The sequence below is a fragment of the Ischnura elegans genome, chromosome 9, assembly GCF_921293095.1.
Source record: "Ischnura elegans chromosome 9, ioIscEleg1.1, whole genome shotgun sequence".
NCBI classification, from domain to species: domain Eukaryota; kingdom Metazoa; phylum Arthropoda; class Insecta; order Odonata; family Coenagrionidae; genus Ischnura; species Ischnura elegans.
In genome coordinates, this window is record NC_060254.1 from 8,197,273 (window position 1) to 8,223,216 (window position 25,944).

The window sequence follows — 25,944 nt, forward strand, 5'->3', positions numbered from 1 at the left end:
CCAAATTCCTTATTGACTATAACGACAGTGCTCATTCAAGCATGCTTGGCAATTATACGTTAAAGGTGTATTTGTGGCCTTTGTATACCCCGGCAGTGGCGTAACTAGGAATGTGTATTAGGGCGGATCGGAAAAATCGATTTTTTTCAAATCCATCTCGCCCAATGAAAAAAAGTTGTGGGACCGATCAAAAATAAGGCCTGAAAAATTTGAGACCTCTAGGTGAACCCCTGACCCTCACTCAAATGCAATTTAAGGGGGGGGAGGTCGAAATTCGAAAAATATATTATTTTATGGTTATTTCCTATAGATTTTGCCGAGTTACCGTCCTTTAGGACAAAAATTTCATGCATTTTAACGTATCTGCCACCGTTTAGCCACAAAATGCCTAATTTGAGTTCGTGTCCGCGAAGAAAATATTCCAACGTCCACGCAGCGTCGCGGATACGAGAGCCGCTGGCCGATCCCCTCCCCTCCCCGCTCGCTTCTACCCCTCCCACGCCTCCAATACAGCAAAATTCATCCCGCGTATGCTGCTAGGAGGTCATTTATCTTTGATAATACAAATCGGAAGATGGTAGAAGGTAATAAAGGAAGCTTAGTGAGACGACTTGTCCCTTATTAGGGGCCTCCTCGGGGTTAAACAAATCGATGTTACCAACTTTTAGAGAAGTGATGAAATAGTTTTAGATCCGAGAACGCAGGAAAGGAGCCTACGGTCCATGAAAAGGCCCTTCGAGTGGCTATAAAGGTGTGCGAACTTCGGATATGCGCTCCAATTTAGGCATTGTCCGACAGATGTGATTAAATGGATTTTGTGCGAAAGCCGCTCGCGTGCCCTCCCCGCAAGCCTCTCCCACGCGCCAAATGCACCAAAATTTACACCAAGTGTGTCTTTATTCGTTAGTCTAACTAATATTTAATGTTTCAGTATCGTCTGTGGAGGAACAATCACGAAAGAATTTTTCAATTACCTGCTTTCCAATCTGTATTTCTTATGTCAGTGTCACTCCTCGTCTTTCGCTGTTGTCAACAAAGTTTTGGTGAATTTCTTCACGAATATCTCGTCCGTATGTATAATAAAAATAAATATTTAACTTCAAATTTGAACGTTCATTAATAGATTTTTGAAAATCCACAGCACTAAGGTCAGATGTAGCCGGAGGTACTGTGGTCTCTCTCCAATATGTCATCAGCGGGTAGTTCTTATAAGAAACTTTATAAAGTTGATATTAAAATCCAGCACTTTAAAAAATCTCGGATCGGCCGCCAAACGCATACTTGCAACAACACAAATTCGGTCCTTAGATTGCCCTCCCAATGTTTATGTCGCAAATCTAAGTCAACTTGGTGCAATTAGCAAATAGACCTCTGTAAGGGATAAAATTTCCGGGATTTTTCCGATCCGCCCTAATGTGTATGCTCTGGAGGGGGATGAGAGGGGATGGGTGAAGGGCGATCTCCCACCTGCCCACCCACCCAACATTTTTTTAATCATTGTGGACTTTTGAACAGATTTCTAGTATTAATAACGACGAAGTTAGAGAACATAAGGTACTAAGAAGTCCATTATTTTTTATGCTAAAATTTTGTTTAAAAATTGCTTGCGCACAGAACAAAACGATGAATTCATTTCAAAGTATTAAAAAATTGTAGTATACGACAAATTTTGTTGCATATATGCAACAAAATAGGTATATCATTGCAAAAACCATTAACAATATAACGACTTTGCAACGGATTCCTTTGGTGAGGATGATCATAAATGAGTGGGAGGGTTGGGCTTAATTGCTGGAGAGTTGCCCTAAGGTCTCAGGCTGGGCCTGAATGCGTCCGACAGTGGCTACCTCAGCAGTCACTACCCTTCCCTCGCATCAGCTCTAGCTGATGCCTGGTTGTTTGCATTGAAAAATCCACGACAGCTATACCCAAAGGTATGTCTTCTGCGTAAGAAAATGCCCGTCGGCTCCACCCAACATTCGGCGTGAAAGGGTTGAAAGTAAATACAGTGTAGCCAATGTTCATTGAAAGTTGACACCCACCAGAAACATACACATATATGTATCAATTTTCTTAGAAAATTCTGAGTTACTGCTGTTAGGGGAATTGAAAATAGAGAAATCAAAATTAGTAGTAACAACTCACGTTCCAAAGACCTGTATCCCAAGCTCCGAAGAATCCAGTGAAGTTTGGAGGCTCAAACCCTTGCTTAACCTGGATGATTGGAGTATTTAGGTCTCTGCCTGCTGGATCTACAAGGTAGAATTATAAAGATGAATTATTATTGACTGCAGCACCAATATCTGCTCTAACTGAATGTTGGCAACCCCCCATGGTTCTGGCTTTTTAAAAGCTCTCAGGCAAAAACATTTGATCCAAATCTTTCATTTGATTAGCAAAAGTGTTGAGGCAATGTCTTCAGAGGAAGCTGCAACATTTTGGCTGAACAAATAATTTTGGTCATGGGTTGTGAGAAAGATTTATAAATCAAGTGCATAGCAAGGGTAAAGGGGGGGGAGGACTATGTGTTTAAATTCCTCCAAAATTTTTGGGGAATGTGTATGTCCTTCAGGGAATTCCTCTTCCCTCTGAATGTAACCATTTCTGAATGAGCCTCTCTTCCCAAAATCCCTGACTGGAGCCTTGATGCATAGATTTACAGGAATTAATGAGCCTTTAATTAGTAAATAATACTACAAAGAATCAATTTACTCAGGCTAAAATTCTAATGATATATTCCAGGGCAAAAAATTTTTATGATAGTCCAGGATGTGAAATTCCAGGAGCATGGGGGAAAAATTAAAAAGATACTATTTCTGAAGGTGGCTTTCTAATCCAAGTTTTTATTGGAGAATATCTGAAAGCCACTTGTCTAAAACATACATTAACGATGAAAAATATTGCAAACCACCAAGGAGCCACAGAAAGTAGTGAACCCTCTCCTCTGATCAAGCAACAACTTCAATCAGACACTGTGGGATGTCATGTAAAATTTACAGAACAAATCATAGTGAACAATATATACTCTTAATGAAAAGTTCCATGAAAATTTAACTGAGAGTAGGGACTTACATATACAACTCAATATTTCACCACTTCATCATGAAAGGATGGAATAAAATAAACAGTTACATAAATAGCACCATGGAAATGCACAAAAGATGCATATTTGTATCAATTGGAATATTGAAAGAACTTGCATTTTGTTACCATAAGCATCTGACACAAATTTGAACCATCCGATGAATTGATATTTAAGTATTTAAAAGCGCCAAATTACTGCACTGTACTATACCTGTCTTTAAGTATTCTATAGCTGTTTCAACAGCCAACTTCCTTTCCTCCTTATTTGAATCTTTGCCTATCCAGAGGAATATACTCTCTCCAGCATCCAGCAGCATGACATCTTCCTGAACCAAATCCACTTGAGAGAAGCAAACCACCTCTTCCGCTGCAAAATAAAAGCAGTGCATGGATCATTATGGTGACGCATTATTCAATATCTATTCAGTTTCTAAATCCACAGATAAATCAATTATTTCAGCATTGTAATCTTATACTATTGAAAGCAAGTACATATTTTTAAATAATTTTATAGGACATTTGGTCATCAAAAATGGAAGATACAACTTATCAGTAATTAAGAATAGTTTAGAAAGAGAGTTGCTCATGAAGACCCAAAATCACAATTTATAGAAGAATCTTGTCAATGGGAGGGATAGATAAGAAATGACGAAAGCTGATAAATTAGCCATTGAGCAATTCTCTCATTGCTTTAAAATTAGACAATGTGAAAGTTGCCACATCATGAGTTGGTGTCATTGTTGGAGTCATTAACATTCTGGTCAATTAACTTGATCAATGAGGAGCTTTCATTGAAGGAAGGTCTTGCTCACTAGAATTTGAACAACAACATAACCATCACACGGAACTCAGATGCACTCAAGGCCAAAGGGTAGCTGAAAAGCAGCAACATGCTCAATATGAGTTCGTCACGTCATCAACATTAGCTGTCTAATAGTTAAGGCCATCAATTTTTGTTGCAAATACGTAGCTTAGAAGTAAGCTAGGGATTGAGAAACATAAAAATACACGTCTCTTTATTTTCCAAGCACTATCGCAATCAGCATGACTGAAAATTGGTGAAATGACTTGAAAGCACCCAATTCCGAGAATTTCATAGCACTTCGGAATAAAATGAAAGAGTAGAAATAGATGAGATGACACAATAGAGGAAAATGAATTGGCACTACAATGCAATACCAACTACCTTTATACACTGATGTCTCACCTTTGAAGCAGCCTGATGCATTGGAACACTGGAAGAGACGAGCTGCAATTGTTTGCTTGGCCTCGGATAACACTTTGGAATCAGCATATGGCTCTTTACCACCAATGGCTTCCCAAAATTCAGGCTTCTCTTGGCCTGTTAAGAACATGAATAGTTTTAATTTTAAATCATGCAAACTTTATTTATGCACACAATTTTATGCAAGTCTATTACGTGGTTTCATACATTAGCATGAGGGTATAAAAGTTGGTATCTTGATGCAATTCACTCACCCTCAGAGACTACGTTCAATTCCAATCCCTTTCCGAGTCGCTCGGCCGCTTTCTTGGCCATTTCTCTTTCGTCTCCAGTGGAGCCTTTCCCACTCCACAGGTACATGGCCTCTTTGTTGCGAAGTACGAACACGTCGTTTGTATTCAGAGAAGCTGCTCTGCAATCAACCTATTGAATAAACATTTAAAACAATCATCATTGAACAATTAGCTATCAACTATCACTTTTGTAACATAACAGGCAGTGGGAATATATATTGAAAAAGACCTATGAGGTGAATTACATTAGAGTTCATGCATTATTGATGCATTGCATTACTATGCTCACTTTAATTTTGAAACAATTCTTTAAATACAGCTTGTTTGAAACATAAAAAAATACAAAACATTCAACTGAAATATCACACCTCTCATCAAAGATTAACAGTTCTTGCACTCACCAGCTCATATACGTCATAGCAAAAGGATGAATATTTTTATATTTTGGGAAGTTGAACATTAGTGCATTTGGCTGAAAACCAATTAATGAGCTAAAACTGGCATATGTTGATAAAATACATTTGGCCATAAGCACCATGCTTCTTTAGTAATATTGATTCAGCTCGATAGTTGGCCTGTAGCTGATACCAGCCATAATAATAGTCTTGATTTGATTGCAAAGTTTGCCCAAACATTACGCCACTTCCAGATACTGGAGAAATTAAAATAAGTCTGGTTCACCTATTAATAGATTGGAATACAGGCTTTGTCTTTGTCATGGGATGGGAAATAACAGTATCTTAGTTATCGCAATACAAATTCTCATGGAGAGATAGTGTGAAATAGCCAAAACATGAACATAACTCCTTCTCGGATCTTCATTCATATAGGTTTCTCCACCTCCAAAGATGTTACACTGACTGTTTTGCTCGCTATTGCACAGAAGACAATGAGCGAGTGGGTCATTAAAATGGCAGATGGCAAATGGCAATGGACGGGCTTTTTAGGGGAAAGGTCTGAGAGGAATACGAATAATTGGTGAACATGCAAGGAAAGCATTAGAATTTTCTTCAAAATCATTAGCACACAACATGGAAATTTACTCAAACAGTAAAATTTGTCATGAGAAAAATCAATTGGCTCAGCCAGAATTCGAATGATCTCAAAATTGCCAGACATGTATGCTTTCAGTTAAGTCAACAAGCCTTCTTCAAAAGCAATACAAATTTTTCTTAAAGGTAAATTTCACACTGGTTTTACAAAAAAAGATGTTAGCATCTCAAGTCAACGTTGTGGCACAAGGGATGGAGGTCATGCATTCCTAAGCCACTGTCAGAGAGAAAGCCCCCCATATAGTCGCTCTTCAGCAAAGGAAGGGAATTGGGAGAACCAGGTTTGAATACTCACTGAGCAAAATGATTTTTTTTTCATGGAAAATTTTACATGGTGTGAAAAACTTTACATGCATGTGTGTGACTGTGTACAAAGACATTTGTCATGTACAATGCTTTCAACAATACCAAAAAGTATCAAAATATTTCATCTCTTTGATGGAAGAGCAAATATTTATATGTAGGACATTCTAAAATTTTAGCTTTACCTCAGTTGCTCTGGTGTTATAACTTTCGTTGCCATGAACTTGGAGTAAAAATTTCTCAGGGATGTCAGTTTTATCAGCAGAATCTTCACCTAATAAGAGAAAGTTGGCATAATTATTGACCACAAAATGAATTAAAACATGAAAATAAATTGTGGCTGTTCAATTTGATGCAATTTTATTTACATGTATGAATATTAAATGTTTACCAGTATTTTTCATCCATTCCATGGTTCAGTTCATATGGAATTAATAACTAGAAAACTAAAGGATCTCATTGAAAAATGATAAGGATCTTGGAATTTCACAGGCTTCAGTTCTATTGAAATTATATTCATACCTGGTTGTTGCATTATTGTATGTATTCCCTGGCATCGGTATGACAAATGCACATCACCTTTTTTTAGGCCTTACAAAGGGTGTAATACCTCTCAACAAAACTTAGAACCAAGATCATGTCAACCAGCCAGTAAAAATATAAAGAACTGAATGCAATGTCATGGTGGATTGAATTAAAGAATTGACAACTTGGAGAGTTAATGATGACTATTTTTCCATTTTCTTAGGCATTAGTGGGAGAAAGATAAAATATAATGGGAGGGGACCAAGTTGGAGTTCTGACTTCCAACCCTGAGGGTCTGGGTTCTAATCCCCATTGTGACAAAGATTATTCAAACTAGATTTCAAGTTGGATCTAAAGTTTCCATGGCATTTCTCCATGTGAGTCTCGGCATTCCTCCGCATTGAGTTGTCCAGAGGTGACGACAGTTTCACCTGCCATCCTGGTGGCGTCTTCAGGTCAGAAGTAGCGATGCATAAAATTTGGCTATCTTTTACAGGTACTTTGGGGATCGGTGGTCGGCTCTGATTGGTTAGTTCTCATAAGGGCTCTGAATCGCCAGAATTCTGGCCAAACATAATGTGAAGACCTGGTTCACTTGCTGCAAGAAAACAAGCGACCTTCTACCTAAGCCAACGGACAAGATTTTGCGCTTACTATACAAGGGAGTGTGTCCACTGAAATGCTCCTGTAGTAAATGTTACATAGGACAGACAGGACGATCTATCAAAACCAGGAACATGAACGTGACACGGTGAAGAAGCAGTTTCGCCTTTCCGTCGTCTCGGAGCACATTTGGTTGGAACCTGGCCACACTGTGGAGTTCGATAAGCCCAAAGTCCACTGTAATGAAAGCCGTTACTATCCTAGGCTAATCCGAGAAGCTATAGAGATATCTAAGCATCCTGAGAACTGCAACAGAGAAAACGGCTACACACTAGCCAACACATGGAAAAGGGTCTTCAAAATCAATGACCAATCACAGCCCACCTGAGATCCAACCAATCAGAACCAACCTCTGATCCTCATAGTACCTACATGTATAAGACGGCCAAATTTATGCATCGCTACTTCTGACCTGAGGACGCCAGCAGGATGGCTGGAGAAACTGTCGTCGCATATGAACAACTCAATGCGGAGGAACGCCCGAAAGCCGAGACCGCCCAATCCCTGCTTGAGTGCTTTTTAAAGGGCACTTCATGCACAGCTCTCAATCCATGGGATGGGATGTTAATTGTGGTCCCAAAGGCATCCTTAGTTAAGAGCAGGCTAATGCTGGTACTGCATTTCTTTCCACCCTTCTTTCCCAACCCAAGTTCACTCAATGATCAAGGACAACGATTTCATATGACAGTGCACAAACTAGCTCCAATGGGAGAGACATAGAATACTACTGGAAATTCATAGCTCATTCTTTTTAAATCAGTGATAAACACTGGATATGTCCTCTGATGGAGGTAGTTCATTCATTGTCATATGAGATCATTGTCCTTGAACATCCAGTGACCTCGAATTCAAGTTAAATCGATTGATGGCACTTTGGAAAATGCCTCCAGATACCCTTCACTCACCATCAAACTTGGATGCCTTGCCTCCATGCAGTACGACAGTGCGCCCCGAGAATAAAACAAGGAAGTGTGGAGGTTCTTTGCCTTGCACCACACGCACTTGTACGGCAGCACCATCAAACTCGTCATTGTCCTTCTGCACCGTTAAAACTGCTGCAGCACCAGCTTCATCTTGTGCACAATGAAGGCCCTGTTATATATACAAGAAAAAGGAATCATAGGTCAGAATCACCACTCAAATATTTGCTAAATAATCACATTTTTATGGCAAGAATTAATTATACTCTTTCCTATTTAATAATTCATTCATTACAGAATATAAAGCAGCTGAAAAATACTGAAAACATTATTTTTAAAAGATATAGATTGATATACCATTTATGTCATCACCAGTTGGCATCTTCACTCCCAATGCCATTTATTTTATACATTAAAAATAAAGTAGCTTAAACACTTTTGCTTGAATACTGATACAGACACTTTTGTCCCACCTGTGCTTTTAGGCTTTCATGATTCCAGTGTCTTGCGCTAAGTTGGAAATGCCAGCTCCTTTGAAGTTGCATGGCAATAGTTCATGACTGATGGTGCGACAGAAATGAGCTGAAAACTGTGATGGGGTCATTGGTTACAGTGGGCCCAAATGGTGGCAGTCCCATGATCCTCCTCTCCAATTTGCAAGAGCAGTATCTTGAAGATGAAGCTAGGGATGGTTCTTTGGTGGGTCACACCACACACAATGATAAGCAACTGTGACATGGGTCCAAATTCATTCTGAACCCAGTGAGGGAGATTAAGCTCTGCGGCAAATGTTTTGAGGAAGTGACCAATGAATGGAGATTGCAGTTGTTAGGTTTTCAGGATTGAGTAATGATATAATGAACCATTTAATTTTTTTCAAACTAGGACTGTTACATTATTTGGTATGAATTTCAAAATTTTGTGGTTCTTTCTGCATAGATTAAAATATCTCCAATCTGGTAATTAATACTTTTGTCTCAGTTTTGACCTATTCTTTGATCCATGACTCATTCGATTGACTTATTCCTCGACAAGATCTGAGCACTATGAATTTTCACTTCTGTCACAATCTCTGTTTGCCCATTTTCATCATGTCAATAATAAATCAGTCAACTTATTCCCAATAGGTAGTTAGGATAAGCATCAGATTTCATATGCATTGCTTTCAATACCTTTAAAACTACAACTTACCAGCCAATAGTAGAGGATGTATCTCTCAGCATTGCTTCCAGGAGGTGAGTAGGTATACTGAATGACGTACGCATCTCCATCGTAAAATATGCCATAACTCTCTTCTGGGATTGGTAACAAAGTCATATCCTCAACACGCCAAACGAGCACCTTCCCAGTTTTCCCATCATCAATCATTTGCATCTGAGCAGCAACTGATGTCTGCTCGTGCATTGTCATTGCGTCAAACTTCTGGGTCACGGAAAGTGTCCTGGCTATCCTCCCTGATGAAAGAGTGATAAACCCAAATCATTAATTCATTGGCATATACACTGAAAGGTTTCCAGATGCTTCAGCCAGGGGCGCAGCTAGGAATTAAGGCTAGGGGGGGGGGTTTCAGGTGAAACCCCCCCCCGCCAGGGTAAACTGTAAGTAAGGGGGCCCTCCGCCAGAAAGAAATTAAGATAAATGGTTAAAATGGTGATTTTTACGACCTTCTGAGGGATATTTTATTAATCAACACACTATTGTATAAGCAATATTAATCCAATTAAGTAAAATAGATTTAACTAAAAAATTTCTATGAGCTCTGGGGGGGGTTTTATCCCCTCGCCGCGCCACTGGCTTCAGCAAATGATGAAAATCAAATGGATCATCTGAGTTATTAGGAAGTGATAAAAAAATGTGGGAGAGATGAATAGCCTTATTCAAACCTTCAGAAGAAGACAGAAGAATATATGTACATGATTAATCACAACATGAAACATGATGGCCTTATGAAGACTGTCCAGAGACTGAGTCTATAGCTTCATCTAACCCTCTGGCATGCGTTTATAGATCCTAATTTGTGGGGTGGTGGGGTAGAAGGTGCATGTAATGGTGTACATATGTAGTTGAAATAAAATGTGAGATATGTGACCATAAGTGTGTGTCATAACTGAACAAACTTTGTCTTTACTGAAAACATTCTCATGCCACAAACATAAATACTGTATTTCTCCGAATATAGTCCCCCTCTGAAAGTAGTCCCCCCCCCCCTTATTTTGAGGCTTCAGTTTCGGGAAAAGTTAAAAAAATGCATTTGAATATACTCCCCCCCTTTACTTTTACCATGGGCATTTTTGGAAAAAAGAGGGGACTATATTCAGACATATACGGTATGATGGGTTTACCTCTCTATATCTCTCACAGGCAATCCAGCTAATGGTGATCAAGATCTAAACTTATAATTAATACCTATGTAAGTATTTCTTTTCTGATTTTCTTTCCAATGTGGGATACCTAACTTTTGGAATGTAGGGATAGGCATCTGCCTGCCCTCATGTAAGCTGCGCCTCTGCCCAAAATGATTAGTTTAACTCATTTGGACGTTTCATAAATATGCCCACAATTCAAATATATTTGAATGATAACATATGTGTCACGAGTGAACCGGGACATTATGACTTAACAGTCTGGCCTTACTTTATGCCCGCTGACCTTTGTGTGGGAGAGCGGATGCAGGATTTGAGGGACTGACCAATTTCTCTGTGGTTGGACAAAGTCCCTGGTCGGCAACGGGAGACTCACTGCCTGATACTGTTGCAGGCTTTAAAAAAGGAAAACTCTCCCAGTACCCATAAATCTCCGGTCGGGGACTCATCATAGTCAGCCTGGGTTGGTAAGGGGAAGAAAGAAGGTGAGGAAGATTTAAAAATGGCCAGCACGTGAACATGCCCTGCATTCACGTCCCAAAAGAGCCCCAACCCCTTGACCCATGGGTGTACCCAGTGAGGGGCAGCTGCCCTAGGGGGGGGGGGGGACCCTAGAAGCAAAAATCGCAAAAGCCTTTAAGCAAAATCAGCACTGAATTGAAACGGAAGCATTCAACAAATTTTCTTTAAACCCTCAAAAAATGATATGTATTAGTACAAGATATGTAACTAAAATAAAACTATTTTTTCAAGGAAATAATCTCATAAATTAATGTAAAAACTTGGTTTGCCCCCCCCCCCCAAACCATGACTTGCCCCTCCCCCCCTAGTTATGATCCTGGGTACGCCCTTGCCTTGACGCAAGTGAAATCCTTGCCATCGAAATAAATGTGTGATTCTGCATTATTTCCTGAGCAGGTATCCATGAATTCTTTGGATTTTCTCGCCCATTTATCAATATCAACCTGACTTCAATCATTTCACAAACTCTTCCCGTACTTTTTCAGCCTCCGAAAGAGAAGCCGCACCCCCAACAATATCATCAATGTAACAACTATTGAGGAGTGATTCCGGGGCAAGGGGGAATTCTAGACCTTCATCTTGTACTGACTGACAAAGAACACAAAGAGCCAAAAGTGGTGACGCAGTTAGTCCATACGTATGAGTATTCAATTGATAGGACTGTAACGGACGTGAAACTTCGCGAATCCAAACGATACTTTGAAATTAACGACGGTCAGGAAAAAACTAAAATTCGTCTTCACATTTTTGTGATATCAGTCACAATGCAGTAATGCCAGGGGAATCCAAGCAATATCATTGGAGGCAGCGGAGTAGGGTGCTGCTTATTTTCTCTTGGATTTTTGATTTCTACCTCTTTTGATACGCTATGGGGTGCAGAATCAATATTCTAAAAATTTCTGCTCGATTGTTTAACATTTCAAGGTCGCTCAAACAGCATCATTGCAATAGCATTTAACTTTCCTGATTCTTTGAAATAACATCATTTTCAAATGTAACACACAATTTCACAGATATCCAGGACCGAAATTCACTCCATTTTTTACGTCCACTCAACAGTTTTCCAGGAATAGGTACACTAGTTTTCTGCGAGTTACAGCCGTGCGTCACACCCCTGACGCCGAGCTGGTCGCATTCACGGTAAGGGACAGTCATTGCCTTACGCCCCTCACGCCTTCCCTCACGAAAATCGGCGGAAGAAGAGAGGATTCGAATACTATGCTGGCGTTTTTCATACCGTGTGTTTGCTGTAGTTTATCCTTTAAAATAAATACAGCACTGTTCTTCGAATCTAACATACGATGAAAAAGAAATTTTCAGGCTGAACATCTCAAAAAATGTGATAGACTGAGAACCTAAGATATGAAAACAGTCAATTACCTCTATTTACGCTTGTCGAATCAATTACTAATGCTTTAATTATGTTCGTTACAGGGGCATAGCCAGGGGGAGTTCCGGGGGGTCCGGACCCTCCCCCCCCCCCCCGAATTATAAATCACAATTATTTTCCTTTATAAAAGAAAAAAAAATATTGAAAATCCTGAATTTACAAAGTATTTTTGTAACAGTTGAAGTTTTTTCGATTGTGAAAAGTGTTAAAATACCCATAACTTAGTACCCTATTTTTCAAAAATGTTCCCCCCTAGTTTTGGACCCCCCCCCGAATGAAATTCCTGGCTACAGCACTGGTTCGTTAACCTCCACTTCTCAATACATACAGTCATGAACAATCTCAGCAGTATTTATGAGATGGAAATAAAAAAATCCGAGATATTATGAAAAATAAGCAACACCCTACAGCGGAGCCCTTTGACTGCGCATTTCGACGACCAACGTTTTTAAGCAATTAATACATAACTTTGCAAGCGCACAAAGAACTCACGTTGGTTAACCCCATATCATTGGTTGGGCATTTGAAAAGAATATGTGACGACGAGCATGATACACAATTCGAAGTTGGAAACGAGGTAACTCTTCCCCTCTCTTCATTACTATCTGCCGTCGCAAGGGATTTACGGCTAGCTTTGCCTCGCGAAGATTGTGATCCTCCACGCAATGACAGTGGCGGATACAGATGGGGGGCGCAGGGGGCGCGCGCCCCCCCCTTGCGGGTCCGCTCGTATTACCGAACATTGCAAAACCACAATTGTAACTTTTTTATATCATAAGATGGCATCGTAATACCCGGGAACAGTTGCGTGCCCAGGTGGGTATTACAGATATGATTTTTTTTTCAAAATCGGTTAATATCTTCTGTTCGCCATTTTGTCTTGAAATTTCGAAATTTTTGACGAAAAACGTTAAAAATGTAAATAATTTAAATTTGGTTTTAGCAAGCACTCATTTTTTCCAATGGAGTATAACATTGGTCTTTCCTTGACATATTAGACGTATTACTTCAGCTCTATTGCCTTTAATTATCGAGAAAAATGACCTTTTATCGTGTCCCCGAAAGCAGTTTTGTGGGGTAGGCAACCCGCAACACGCCTCCTCATTTTACGCCATGCATGCGATAAATGACGCGAAATAGAGATGTTTTTCAGTCAATAACGTGGAAATCATGTCCGAAGTTGTCAAGGGTAGTCACTGGGATGAGAGTATGGTCTTGAATGTGCTCTATAAATTTGAATCGATCCTGAAAAGCCTCCCGGTAGGTAAATTTACCAGGAAACTCCGGAATTCTGACTTCCGGCAAGGCACACCTTTGAGACGAAAGTGAATCATGTGACGCAATAGGCCTTTCCACGCCATTCGACTCCGGCTCAGCTTTCATTAAATCACGCACTGAGAGCGTTTGGTGATAATCCGATTAAACTTCTCGAGCGCTTTCAACAATGAGACTTAAAACGTCTTCTTGACCAGATTTACGCCAGAATTCCGCAATTTGGTCCGGATTAACTTGGAAATTAGTGTCAAAACTTGATAATTTTGCAAATCGGGCCTTCATATATTCCTTTTTTATCACGTTCAAGGTGCTTGACAGGGACTTCAGCTTCTTCCTCGGACAAATTCTTCTCCGTCTTAATAGTAGCCCCGAACATAACCCTTTAGAATCTCGTTAACTTTAGTTTGGAACTGAATTGCTTTCTTATCTGACTCTTGTGAGTGCCAATACTTGATAATTTTGCACATCGGGCCTTAATATATATTCCAATTTTATCATGTTCCCTTATCTGAGCGGGTCCCCATTCTGTTATTCGGGATTCGGAATTTTAACATAATGGGCCCAGTAAACAAGAAATAGTTTGAACCTGAACGTAACACTAGGAAGTTAAGTTACAGCCCTAATCAAATCACATCGATTCAATAAACAAAATTAAAAATCCCCTTAAAATCCAAATCCCGGGATTCGGAACCAAAAATGACGCGAGAAAACGAGGGCGTTAGGACTCACTAGTCTGGCCGTACGTATTTTCCGCTGGCCTTCATGGGCGGATACAGGGTTGTGAGGGTAGGAGACTCACCAATTCCTGCGGGTTTGACGAGGTTCCTGGCCGGCGACGGAAGACTCACTGCCTGATACTACTGCAGGCATAAAAAGGAAAACTCTCTCTGCGTGCAAAGTTTCCCGGTCCGGGACTAGTCACCGTCAGCTCGGATTGGTAAGGGGGAAAAAGGTGAGGAAGGCGGGAAGATTCAAAAATGGCCTGCGCGTGAACAATGTACGACCATGGGCGTACCCAGCGAGGGTCAGGGGGGGGGAGCAGCTCACCCCCCCTCTAGAAGCAAAAATCGCAAAAGTCTTCAAGTAAAATCAGTAATGAATTGAAACGAAAGTATACAACAAATTTTCTTTAAACCCACGAAAAATGATATGTATTAGTATAAGATATGCAACTAAAATAAAGCTATTTTTTCAAGGAAATAATCTCATAAGCTAATAAAGCGCTGTTATAAACTTCTTAAGAAGTAGGTTTCATTCACCTTTTCCATGCTAAAATCTCACAACTTGGCTTGCCCCCCTCATAGGCCATGGCTTGCCCCCCCCCCCCCCCCCAGTTATGATCCTGGGTATGCCCTTGTATATGACAGAGCATCACTGAATGCTTTGATCATGGCCTTGTGCATGATTCATGGAACTAAGGTATCAGACTACCACTCTGATACGTTTCTTTATTTTCCTCATTACCGCATGGATGGAGGGGCCTCCTTGCCCCCCCCCTAAAATGCCTAAAAATCAAACCAGTTGTAAGATTTTTGACTGGAAATAATGATTAGGGCAAAAAGAAAACTCGCACACTGCAGCGGTAAATTCTGTGGGTGGTAACGTGTAGTACTTATTTAATTCGAACTACCTCCAGAAGATCCAAAGAAAGGACCCATGGCATCCTCGAATACGCAATAGGACCAGACATCTGGGGCCCTTGGATGAGGAGTAGTGAACATGGCCGGCAGTGTATGTGTTAATAGGGTAACTTCCTATAATTTTTTTTGCCTAAATCGAAAGATTTTTACTCCTGGAGTACGTATTTCATGCTTTTAGATTTTTAAATGACAATATCTATTTTTTGCAATTGAATGAAAAGTGAAAATTTTCAAGCGCGCAACAATGTGACGGCTTAGTATGAATGCTGGGAGGCCACATTGGTGCAAGGCTATGAGCACTGCTACGATGCAGGCTGCTAGCAGGTAGTGCTTGGCTTAAATAAGGATTATTAATATATTATTAAACAAAGGAAACTTACCAACCAGAGGCAATTTTAATGGATGATTATTAAGAGATGTTTCCCTGAACTCTGTGCCTCATGCATCCATTGGTTATCTCAGACGATGTAAAACTCCTATCTATTCATATGGAAAGTAGGTCCCTGTGACGTCACGTGGATTGGCATCGCATGGCCGCCAATCAGGCCTTTTTCAAATAAGGTAAACATTGACCATTAACATTTATCTAAACTGTGATTTCTGAAACCAAATAATTTGTATACTAAGAATACACTAACGGCGGGTAACGTTCGTTTTCTTTGATGAAGGAAAGTACCCTATCGAGAGAATCAAATGTTACCTGTTGGTGATTTGAAGAGCGAACCTGCTGACGCAGTGTTGGGAAGCTTCCACTTGGTGAAGAGGCAGCGGAATTCCAGGGGCTCTGCACCATCAATGACTCTGGTGACTGGCGTGTGAGAGGGATACTCCTTCTTGCGCACAAACCCGTGTGCATTCCTCATCGCTTCCACCCTCTCCTTTTGGCTTGCGCCTTGCCCCACCCACACCCATATCCCCCGAGTAGGACCACTGTCCACTATGTACGAATCCTGAAACAACACACATTCCATTAACCATAAATTCAAAATTAACCCCTGCACATTAAAAAATAGGAACTCTATTTAACCCTTCATCTGGGGGACATGTACATATACGAAGGCAACGGTGAGGGCAGGAAAAATGTGCAATTTGTTTACGCTTCTTTAAAAAGGCTACCAAATTTTTAATGCAAGTAGTGATAAAAGTTTTAATAATGAAAAATTTATAGGTTTAAAGCTATTAGCAAATAAGTTAGCCTAAAATATAAAAGTAATACGAATATATTAAAAATAGGAAATACACTTAAATAGGTTACCATATTTTGAATGAACATGGTGATGAAAACTTGTGTGATAGAAAATTTATCAGTTGAAACATAGGTAATTTCAAATACACCAGTCCCAATGTCCTGTATCTGGATTAACAAAATATCCTAATCTATCAAAGCCTTCAGCACGAGGAAGAAATGTAAAAATAAGATTAATAAGTACATGAATATCTGCCGAGTAATTTATTATGAGACTAAAACTTTCTTGCAGACTCTCGGCTTTGTGTATTCAATGATGGTGCCTTTATAGAGCAGTAGCACATACTAGTTAACATTATTCCCAAAAATACAAATTAGGAAAAGTGGCTCTTAATTTTTAGTTCGATTATTATGTAGGAGCCTAAATAAAAGGCTAGTGAAGAGTCTGATCTGGAGTGTAATTCTTTTCGGTGGAGAAACATGGACACTTAGGAAGGAGGACGAGAGAAGACTCGAGGCATTCAAAATATGGGTATGGAGAAGAAATGGAAAAGATGAAGTAGACAGAAATGAGGAGGAAAGACAAAGTACTGGACATGGGCGTACCCAGAATCAAAATTAGGGGGGGGAGGGGGGAACTAGCTGTGGTCGTTCAAGTTGTAACTTTTCTGCACAGGAAGATTTTAATGAAACCAAAATTTTAAGGAAATTATGACAGCAATTTATTCGTTTTTATAATTATTAGCTTGAAAAAATAATGATTTTTATTTTAGTTCCATATCTTACACTAATATCATTTTTCTTCAAAAGGAAAATTTGTTCGTTACTTTCGTTTCGTACTAAATTTATTTTCGCTTCTAGGGGGGGGGGGGAGGAGGGCAGTTGCCTCCCTCTGCCCCCCGCTGGGTACACCTATGGTACTGGACATGGTGGGTGAGGAGAGAGGTAGCTTCTTGATGAGATACAGAGGAGACAGATGGAGCAAGTAGGTAGGTACTGAGCAGGGAGGCTATGGTGAAAACAGTATTAGAGGGAAGAATGTTGGGTAAACGAGGGAGACGGGGGAAGAGATTAGGATTTTTAGATTGGATGAAAGGGGATGGAGCTTTTTGAGAGTTGAAGAGAGGACTCCAATGATGGAGGGGAGAGAGGTCGGGGTGATCCATTTTATGCTCCACTAGTGAACCCACCTTGATGAGTATAATACATATTTTAATAACAGTTTGCAGAAGTAAGACTATTTTCACATTGTAGAAGTAATGCATTATTGGAGATGAATGCATCAATTATACGAGACTCACTTTTGAATCCAAATCATCTTGAAAGAGAGGTCCATCCTTCACTTCTGTTACTTTGAGAGTTCCTCCATCATCTGAGCAATGGTAAAGTTTAAGAGCTTCTTTTGCTGCTTCGGCATTTTCTCCATCCACTTGGTCCTCATCTATAACTTCCTCAGCTGCTTTGAGAAGTGTTCGCTTCTTAGATGGCAAGTGACCGTCAAATACTTTCTTTTCCAAATCTGTCAATTTGTTCTCTGTTCCTTCCTCAACGAATACAATTGGTATGGTATCACACGTTGTTTTGCCGCTGGCTGGGTCCACCCCTTGGGCAGGCCTTTCCTCTCTAAGCTGCTGTGCCACCTACAAGTGAAGACAAAAAGAATCAATATTTTCTTCAAAGTACAGTGAAACATGTCTTTAGCATGTTGCTGTGCTCTAAGTGCAGGGGTATTCCATCCCATGTGTGATGAAAAAGTGAATGGTTACCACAACAGAATGTGGGGGCTTTGTTCAGAGCGGTCGAATGGGTGAATGTAGGTGCTACGTATGTTTACAGCAGTAAAATGGTTCAGCAGACGCCAAATGGGTAAACCCTCCAATGGATGCACAAAATTCACTCCAATGGTAGGGTATACCATGAAAATTTTACTACAAATATATATTGCATTCCTCTAATCAAGGTGGAGGTAATTTTATTACGATAAAAGACCATTAAAGGTGTTTTTGTTGCATATTTTATTGTTTGACACAGAGAATACTGCTAAACATCTTATTTCACATATAATTCCTACTTACCCTCGTCTATGATTACATTTGTTTCCTGTGAACCATCATGGAAAATAAAACTTGAAGTTTGTCAATTTTTATCAGTTTTAAAAATGTCATATTTCAGTTATAAAAATAGCCCTAAATTTCAAGGCATGAAAATTGATCAACCCAATATTTCTGAAATGTAATTGGAGGTTACCCGGCATAACTAGATTATTAATAGTCTTAAAGAAAATTTAACATTATTTTAGTGCAAAGATGTGATAACAATCAAGTTTGCTTTCGAAATCTGCTAAAATAGAGGTGTAGAGTTAGAAAGCAACATAAACTCGGAGATGCATTGTAACTATGGTTCAATTACAAGTATGAGATAAATAATTCCTCATTACAAGACATGAGATGTTCGCTGACCAAACAGAAGAAAAATAATGAGGAGAAATGAAACATGTACCATCTCCTTGGAAATCAACCAGGTAATGATATTGGGAGGCATGTTTTAAAATTTACCGCTGACATACTATGATTTGGATTATTCTAAAAACCACTTTGTTGAGAACTGAAAACGGAATTGAAATTAGTTTTCAGGGTGTAAAATTAGGATATTATACACGAATTTGAAACTGAAGCAATAAATTGATGCCTCCATAAAGTCTGATTTAAAATCTCGAATTGTACCTTAGCACCCTGTACTTTTTCCATGTGGCTCGCAGATTTACCAGTCCAAACAAAGATGGCTGGCCAGGTCTCTACTACAAAGACATCTCCACTGTTCATATGCTCCCAAGAAACTGCTGGCATTTGGAAGACTGAGGTGTTCGACCATCTCCTTCCTCGTATTCTGAAGAGCCGAGATTGGAACGACGCAGGATCTTGAAGTGACCTTCTCATTCCAGAAGCAACTCCGCCATGAAGAAGCCTTCAGAGAGAAGAAGAGACCAAAGATTGTGATGAGACCAGTGAACAGATAATAAAGACACGAGGGACTTTTACCGGATGACCATATGCAAATATATTTAGGTTTAGTGGCACATGTGGATTCATCATCACACTCTGAGGGGCTCATCTATCTTGGGGAAGGAGGAGGAGGTTCAAATGCACGTCACCTCAAGAAATCACATAATAGGGTGGTTTCCTATTTTTTTCACTTTGAATGGCAGATGTAAATAAATTTTGTTTTTCCCAATTTAACAAAAAATATATTGTTATAGGCAACCCCCATGCCAGCCAAGATCCCCCAAAGCAAATTTCTGGTTATCTGTATGGTTCAATGGAGGGAATATTCATGAATATACATGAAGCATCAGCAGCCCAAGACAATAGCTGTCTCCAAAGAAAGGAGTGGCATCTTATTCGCTGTTTACTCTCCATTTGCCAATGACTCACATGATTCCATTCTTGAAGTATGAGCGGAACCTCGGTGACTCTTTGCCCTGAACCTCCCGATGCTGAGTGGGACCACCGCCCAGGTATTCATCGAGCTCCACCGTCTTGTAGGCTGCAACGCCAGCCTCATCCTGTGAAGTCTCCAGTCCAAGCCAGAAATGAATGTGGACCTCCAAGCTTGCGTTCTTTACCTCTGCCACCTGCAATGGAAATTATAACACCTGATTGTATCTCTAGCTATGCACAGTACACACGGTTTACTTGCTTAGTTAAATTCCAAGAAAATACTAAAAAGGATTTATTAATTAATTAAGTAACTGGATGGCATTTAATTCACTAGATATAAAAATTATATTTGGTCAGAAAAAAACAGAAACGTTGGCTAAAACTTTTTTGCATAACATACGTTGACCTACTCTCCAAGAACTATTTCAACATGATTTAAACGAGGTCAAGATAAGGAAAAAAATAATAATTATTATCTAATCAACCAAGGAGGAATGTTATTCATCACTTTCATATCACTGTCATCTCATACTACAATATACAAGTACAAGCGGAGAAGAATCCGAAGAAGTAGCTGTATAACAACATCAAACCTTAACCCATTTTTTGGACTTCAAAAATGGAAAATTTAAGAAGAAATACGAGAGGAAACTTAGAACATATTGAAGCTCTGAGGATGGTTTAAAACAAACAGAAACGTTGGCTAAAACTTTTTTGCATAACATACGTTGACCTACTCTCCAAGAACTATTTCAACATGATTTAAACGAGGTCAAGATAAGGAAAAAAATAATAATTATTATCTAATCAACCAAGGAGGAATGTTATTCATCACTTTCATATCACTGTCATCTCATACTACAATATACAAGTACAAGCGGAGAAGAATCCGAAGAAGTAGCTGTATAACAACATCAAACCTTAACCCATTTTTTGGACTTCAAAAATGGAAAATTTAAGAAGAAATACGAGAGGAAACTTAGAACATATTGAAGCTCTGAGGATGGTTTAAAACAAACAGAAACGTTGGCTAAAACTTTTTTGCATAAAATATATTGAACTACACTCCGAGATCTACTTTAACATAAAAATAAAATTAGCATCCCTCTCACAATGCACTAATACCTTTCCATACAAAATATTCTTATCAATTGCACAAATCAAATAAAGTTTACAATTGACCAAAAAATTCGCTTAACAGCTCCAAATACATATACAGGTGACACTAAATTCACTTTATTTCCTTCCACGTTGTCTGTGAAGGGATATTTTTATAAATTATTAAATTCACAATTAATTCGAAATTAAGTTATAGAAATGCGTTTTTCTACGTCTAAAAATAACTATCGTAAAAATAATGCAATAATTTAAACAAAAAAAACGAGCATTTTAATGTCTAATAATGTTTATTCCCTCTCAAGATAGCGCTGGTGTTCTCAAAGCCCCTTCCGCACGTTAATTGAGTCGGATTGCAGGGTGATGCAGATGTGAGTGTCGTGTACAATGTACATCATATAAATGACCAGGGGTACCGACTTATAAAAAATATAGTTGAGGTCATAACATCCTGGGGTCTTGGCGCGGGAAATTCTATAAATAGTTAGTTTCAAAGTTTTTTTTTAGCATTTTAAAAGAGTCATATGATCAACGTTAAAACCCTGAAAACTCGACTCTCGATAACTCAATAGGTTGGTTTCCTATTATTTTTTTATTGCCTCAATCGAAAGATTATTACTCTTGGAGTACGTATTTCACGCTCTTCGATTTTTAAATGACGATATCTATTTTTCGCGATTTAATGAAAAGTGAAAATTTTCAAGCGCGCGAAAACGCGACGGCCGGTATGAATGTGAATGCCGGGAAAACTCCGTGTGACGTCGTTCTGGTTCCCGCAGCCGCAAGTGAGGTGACCTTGCGGCGAGGATATTGTGCGCCGCTGCGATGCTGGCTGCTAGCAGGTTATCCTGCTAGTAGCGCTTGGCTTAAATGAGGATTATTAATACCTTATCAAACGAAGGAAGCTTTCCGACCTTAGCCAGTTTTTATAGGTGACTAATAAGAGATGTTTCCCTGAGCTCTGTTCCTCATGCATGCATTGGTAATCTCAGACGATGTAAAACTCCTATGTACTCGTATAGAAACTAGGTCCCTGTGACGTCACGTGGAGTGGCATCGCATGGGCGCCAATCTGGCTTTTTTCAAATGAGGATAAAATTGACCATTACCATTCGCCTAAACCGGTATTTGTAAAACCAAATAATTAGTATATTATGAATACACTAATGGTGGGTAACGAATCGCAATCAATGCATTTCGTTTTCTTTGGTGAAGGAAATAGAAAGGACCCTATTGACACTCCGGGGGAAAATGAATAAGCCTGACGCATCTTTATCTCTCCCAATATCGAATTTTTGAGTGGGTCCCCTCAAGCCCCATGGAGTCGGCGCCACTGTGATAAAAGTGATTAGTCGCAGTAGGTCGCATTTAACGAATATCATTCGCCCGCATTCAATTCGGCAATTAAAAAAATACGCAGGTAGCCATAAATGATATAAATTAGGTGTATTTTTAACTAAAAAAATATTTCCATACGGGCTCAATGTTGTAAAATATGACCCATTAGAAAAATCGCAACGACAAAGATAACAAAATGAAGTACTTACAATAAAAATAATATTTTGATTTTAAAAAATTCTATCGTGCATTTTTAAAATTATTCCTCATTAATACCCATCCTGTGCGTGGTTTTTCGTAAATTTACTTAAAGTGGGTTATTCGTCCGTTGAACTTCAGTTAATATGATGTAAATAATAATAGTTACTACAGAGATTAGAACGGATGTTTACACATTTTACAGAATAATTAAATACAAAATAAATCATTGTAAAATATAATATGTACTACTTAGTAAATTATTGTACTTCAAGGGAAATGACTGAGATAAAACTAAAAATAATATTTAAGCGAAATAATAATCGCAATATATTAGAGAGATTAAACAGAAAAATAAGGAGTAAAATGATACACAGAGCAATATATCAACTGACCAATATCACGCAAGTAAAGCATTAATCAACTCCAGTTAAAATAAAAAAAATTAAAAATTCCTCATCCGCCCCATCCAAGTAAGAACTTGATTTTGAAACCGGTTGCAAAAACGCGATCGCGTCGGGGTGCGCAGAAGTGTGAAAATCGTAACCAAGGAGCGAAAAATCATCGGAAACGTAAAAAAATACAGGCTCATATCGAAGAAAGGAATTACATTTAACCGATAACAATGCCAAATATTAATTCAATTTATTAGGAATAGAACGCGAATATCTCTCTTGAAATTCGGAAGTGCTAATAAACAGCACAGCGGCTCTTAAGAATTGTGATACCTACTGTGGGGTTTTTCACACCGTTTTGTGTGCTTCGGCTGCCGTGTCCGCGTCTATTTAGCACTCAAATTTACGGGTATAATATGATAGACAAAGACCTACAGATTGTCCGCTTGATATAGAAAATACGCTTATATTTTATGATCGGAGAGAAAGAATTGGAGGCATTTAGAGGAAGCAGTGAGCACTCAGAGATCTCGCTCAGTAAGGGAGCGGACCGCTTCGTACTATGTATAATCATATTCTCAGCTTCCCTGAGTGGGAAATATCGTTTTAGAGACATGGCGAAGCTTATAAGTCATCTAAAATGGCACCATTGGCAACCCAGAACTATGGGAGAACAAGCGCCTATCGACAAATTCCAATATCTCAAAATTCCTTTCCCATAAAACTTAAGGCTTCAGACAGATTTCAGAATTCAAATGAGTTTATTTTAGAAAATCGTATTTTTATGGTCCTCTAAAGGATGGAATAATTAAAAAAAAATCATGAAATACGGATTAATACAGATGAAGTCATAAAAGATTGGAATAAATGGAAAATTTCACGAAGTTTTGTCTTCAACTTCCGTGTAATTGGTTGCGATAGCAGCATTTATTCGCCTGGAAACAGATGAGCCAATCAGCGATGGGTGGTCGTGCAAGTAGCGGCCGAAAAGACCGATTCGAGAAATATCTGAGTGCTCACTCCGAACTGCTGTAAGTAGCTGTCTCGCATTTAGGGGGTAATTCCACGGCTGTTAATGTGGTAGTGCACGGAATGCTCACCCCCACTGAATGAGCTCATTCTTATCTAATGTGGAAATGTTATGTGGAAATATACAAAAAAACTAGGGTTCAATTACTTCTTATGATTTATTAGTATTACAAGCGAAAAATATTTAAAAAATCGGTCTCCATAAATTTACAGCTAAATTATTTGCCCACAAAGCTATATTATGTATGGGTTTAAATTTCTTTTTGAGGTCGTCGAGGGATATCCTAACTAATGCTGAGTTAAGGGCTGTTGCATATTCCACAGGCGCCATGGAAAGGAGTTATCCGACCTCTCATCCAATTAACAATGACCTTCATCCGCTCCATCTACGTAGATAATTCCAGCTCATAAGTTCAGTGTTTTATTCCAATGCTTAAATATATCGTTTTTAATAACGCCTTAAACAGACCATCAAATTTTGCTTTTAAAACTGAAGATCAGTCTTCGACAAACGAAAACTAAACATGCGAAACATACGAAGTCTAAACATACGAAACACAAATATTGTTGCATGGTTCTATTTTCTATGAGAACCTATTACACATACATCAGCTGTCTTCCTCGTGAATTCGACTTAATTCAGGGCACAATCATTGCTTTAAATCGTCGAACCGAATTAGTAATTTAATTCGAGACACCGGAAAGTTAAAGGCAATCATGGATTTTCGGCCGAATAAGTACTGCAATCTCAACCAATTACGCGTAAATTGAAGACAGAAATTCTCCAATTATTCCAACCGTTTATGACTTCATCAGAGACTTAATATGTTAAAGTGCGTATTTACATGGTTATCTAAAAATGACTCCATCTCTTTGAGGACCATAAAAACACGAATTTCCAAAAGAAACTCATTTGAATTCTGGAATCTGCATGAAGCCTTAAGTTTCATCATAGAGTCAGTATATTGTACTAATTACTTACTTATTACTCACCATATATACTTACTCTATTGTTTCATGAAAAGGGAATTTATTATAGACGTTGGAATTAACCGATAGGCTATTGTTCTCTCAATTTTTCATCAGAGTATAATGACATCGCGGAAAAAGAACACCTTTTTCTATCAGGCAAATTCATATTTTAAAAGTTAAAATAGCATCATCGACACTAACGCAGCAAAATGACTCTTAAAAATTATCATTGATTACCTCCTTTCATAAAAAAAAAATAGAATGCGATATTTTTCCTAGGAATCATCACAGCGAAGACTTCATTGAACGGCCACAGAAAGTGACTTAAACCAGGGGCGCAGCTAGGAATTGAGGCTAGGAGGGGGGCAAAACTAATACTGGGGAGTTAGGGGGTATGGAATAGCCACTAGGGGAAGCGGGAGGTGCGGGGGCCCTCCCCCAAAAAAAAATTAAGATAAATGGTTCAAAATGGTAAATTTTACGACCTCCTGAGGGATATTTTTGTAATCCTTATATTATTCTATAAGTTATATTAGTCCAATTAAGTAAAATTTATATAACTTATAAAATTCTCTGAGCCCTGGGGGGGGGGGGGGGTTAGCCCCCCAAACCCCCCCCCCCTGCGCCACTGACTTAAACTGCTTCCCCCACCCTCTCACGTATAAGCAGGTTTATTGAAAAAATTAGTAATGAATTTAAATTGAGCACTTGAAGAAAAATTAGATTCTCGGCTTTGGGTCGTTCATTGAAAAAATAACATGTACTCAACGCCATCTATCATTCTTCCGCCAAAATATACAAGCAAACTGCCGCAAACAATTTATTGAAATTAAATCGAGTTGTTTCTCAGCCGTCTCGGAGTCTTTTACGGACTTAACTTCTAAATTCCGTATTGCATACGCGTCATATTTCATCCAAAGATGTCTTTCACAGTTTGAATGAACGATGCATGAGTAAAAATGGGTGTGTAAGAATTGAAACAAATGGAAGCAACACTGCGAATTCCTAAAATTTCACG

The 25,944-nt window shown here is 39.0% G+C and overlaps 1 protein-coding gene across 1 annotated transcript in view; it reads right to left on the minus strand.

The window, feature by feature from the left end:
• LOC124165470 (villin-1-like) overlaps nucleotides 1–25,944 on the minus strand; it is a 57,860-nt gene that overhangs the window by 1,628 nt on the left and 30,288 nt on the right. Inside the window, exons 3-13 of the mRNA XM_046542903.1 lie at nucleotides 19,873–20,072; nucleotides 19,165–19,405; nucleotides 17,743–18,081; nucleotides 15,956–16,205; nucleotides 9,257–9,519; nucleotides 8,051–8,237; nucleotides 6,143–6,231; nucleotides 4,564–4,732; nucleotides 4,292–4,426; nucleotides 3,296–3,451; nucleotides 2,146–2,252 (exon numbers count right to left, since the gene is read on the minus strand). Coding sequence (XP_046398859.1) covers nucleotides 2,146–2,252; nucleotides 3,296–3,451; nucleotides 4,292–4,426; nucleotides 4,564–4,732; nucleotides 6,143–6,231; nucleotides 8,051–8,237; nucleotides 9,257–9,519; nucleotides 15,956–16,205; nucleotides 17,743–18,081; nucleotides 19,165–19,405; nucleotides 19,873–20,072 — 2,136 coding nt within the window. The remainder of the gene's footprint in view (nucleotides 1–2,145; nucleotides 2,253–3,295; nucleotides 3,452–4,291; nucleotides 4,427–4,563; nucleotides 4,733–6,142; nucleotides 6,232–8,050; nucleotides 8,238–9,256; nucleotides 9,520–15,955; nucleotides 16,206–17,742; nucleotides 18,082–19,164; nucleotides 19,406–19,872; nucleotides 20,073–25,944) is intronic.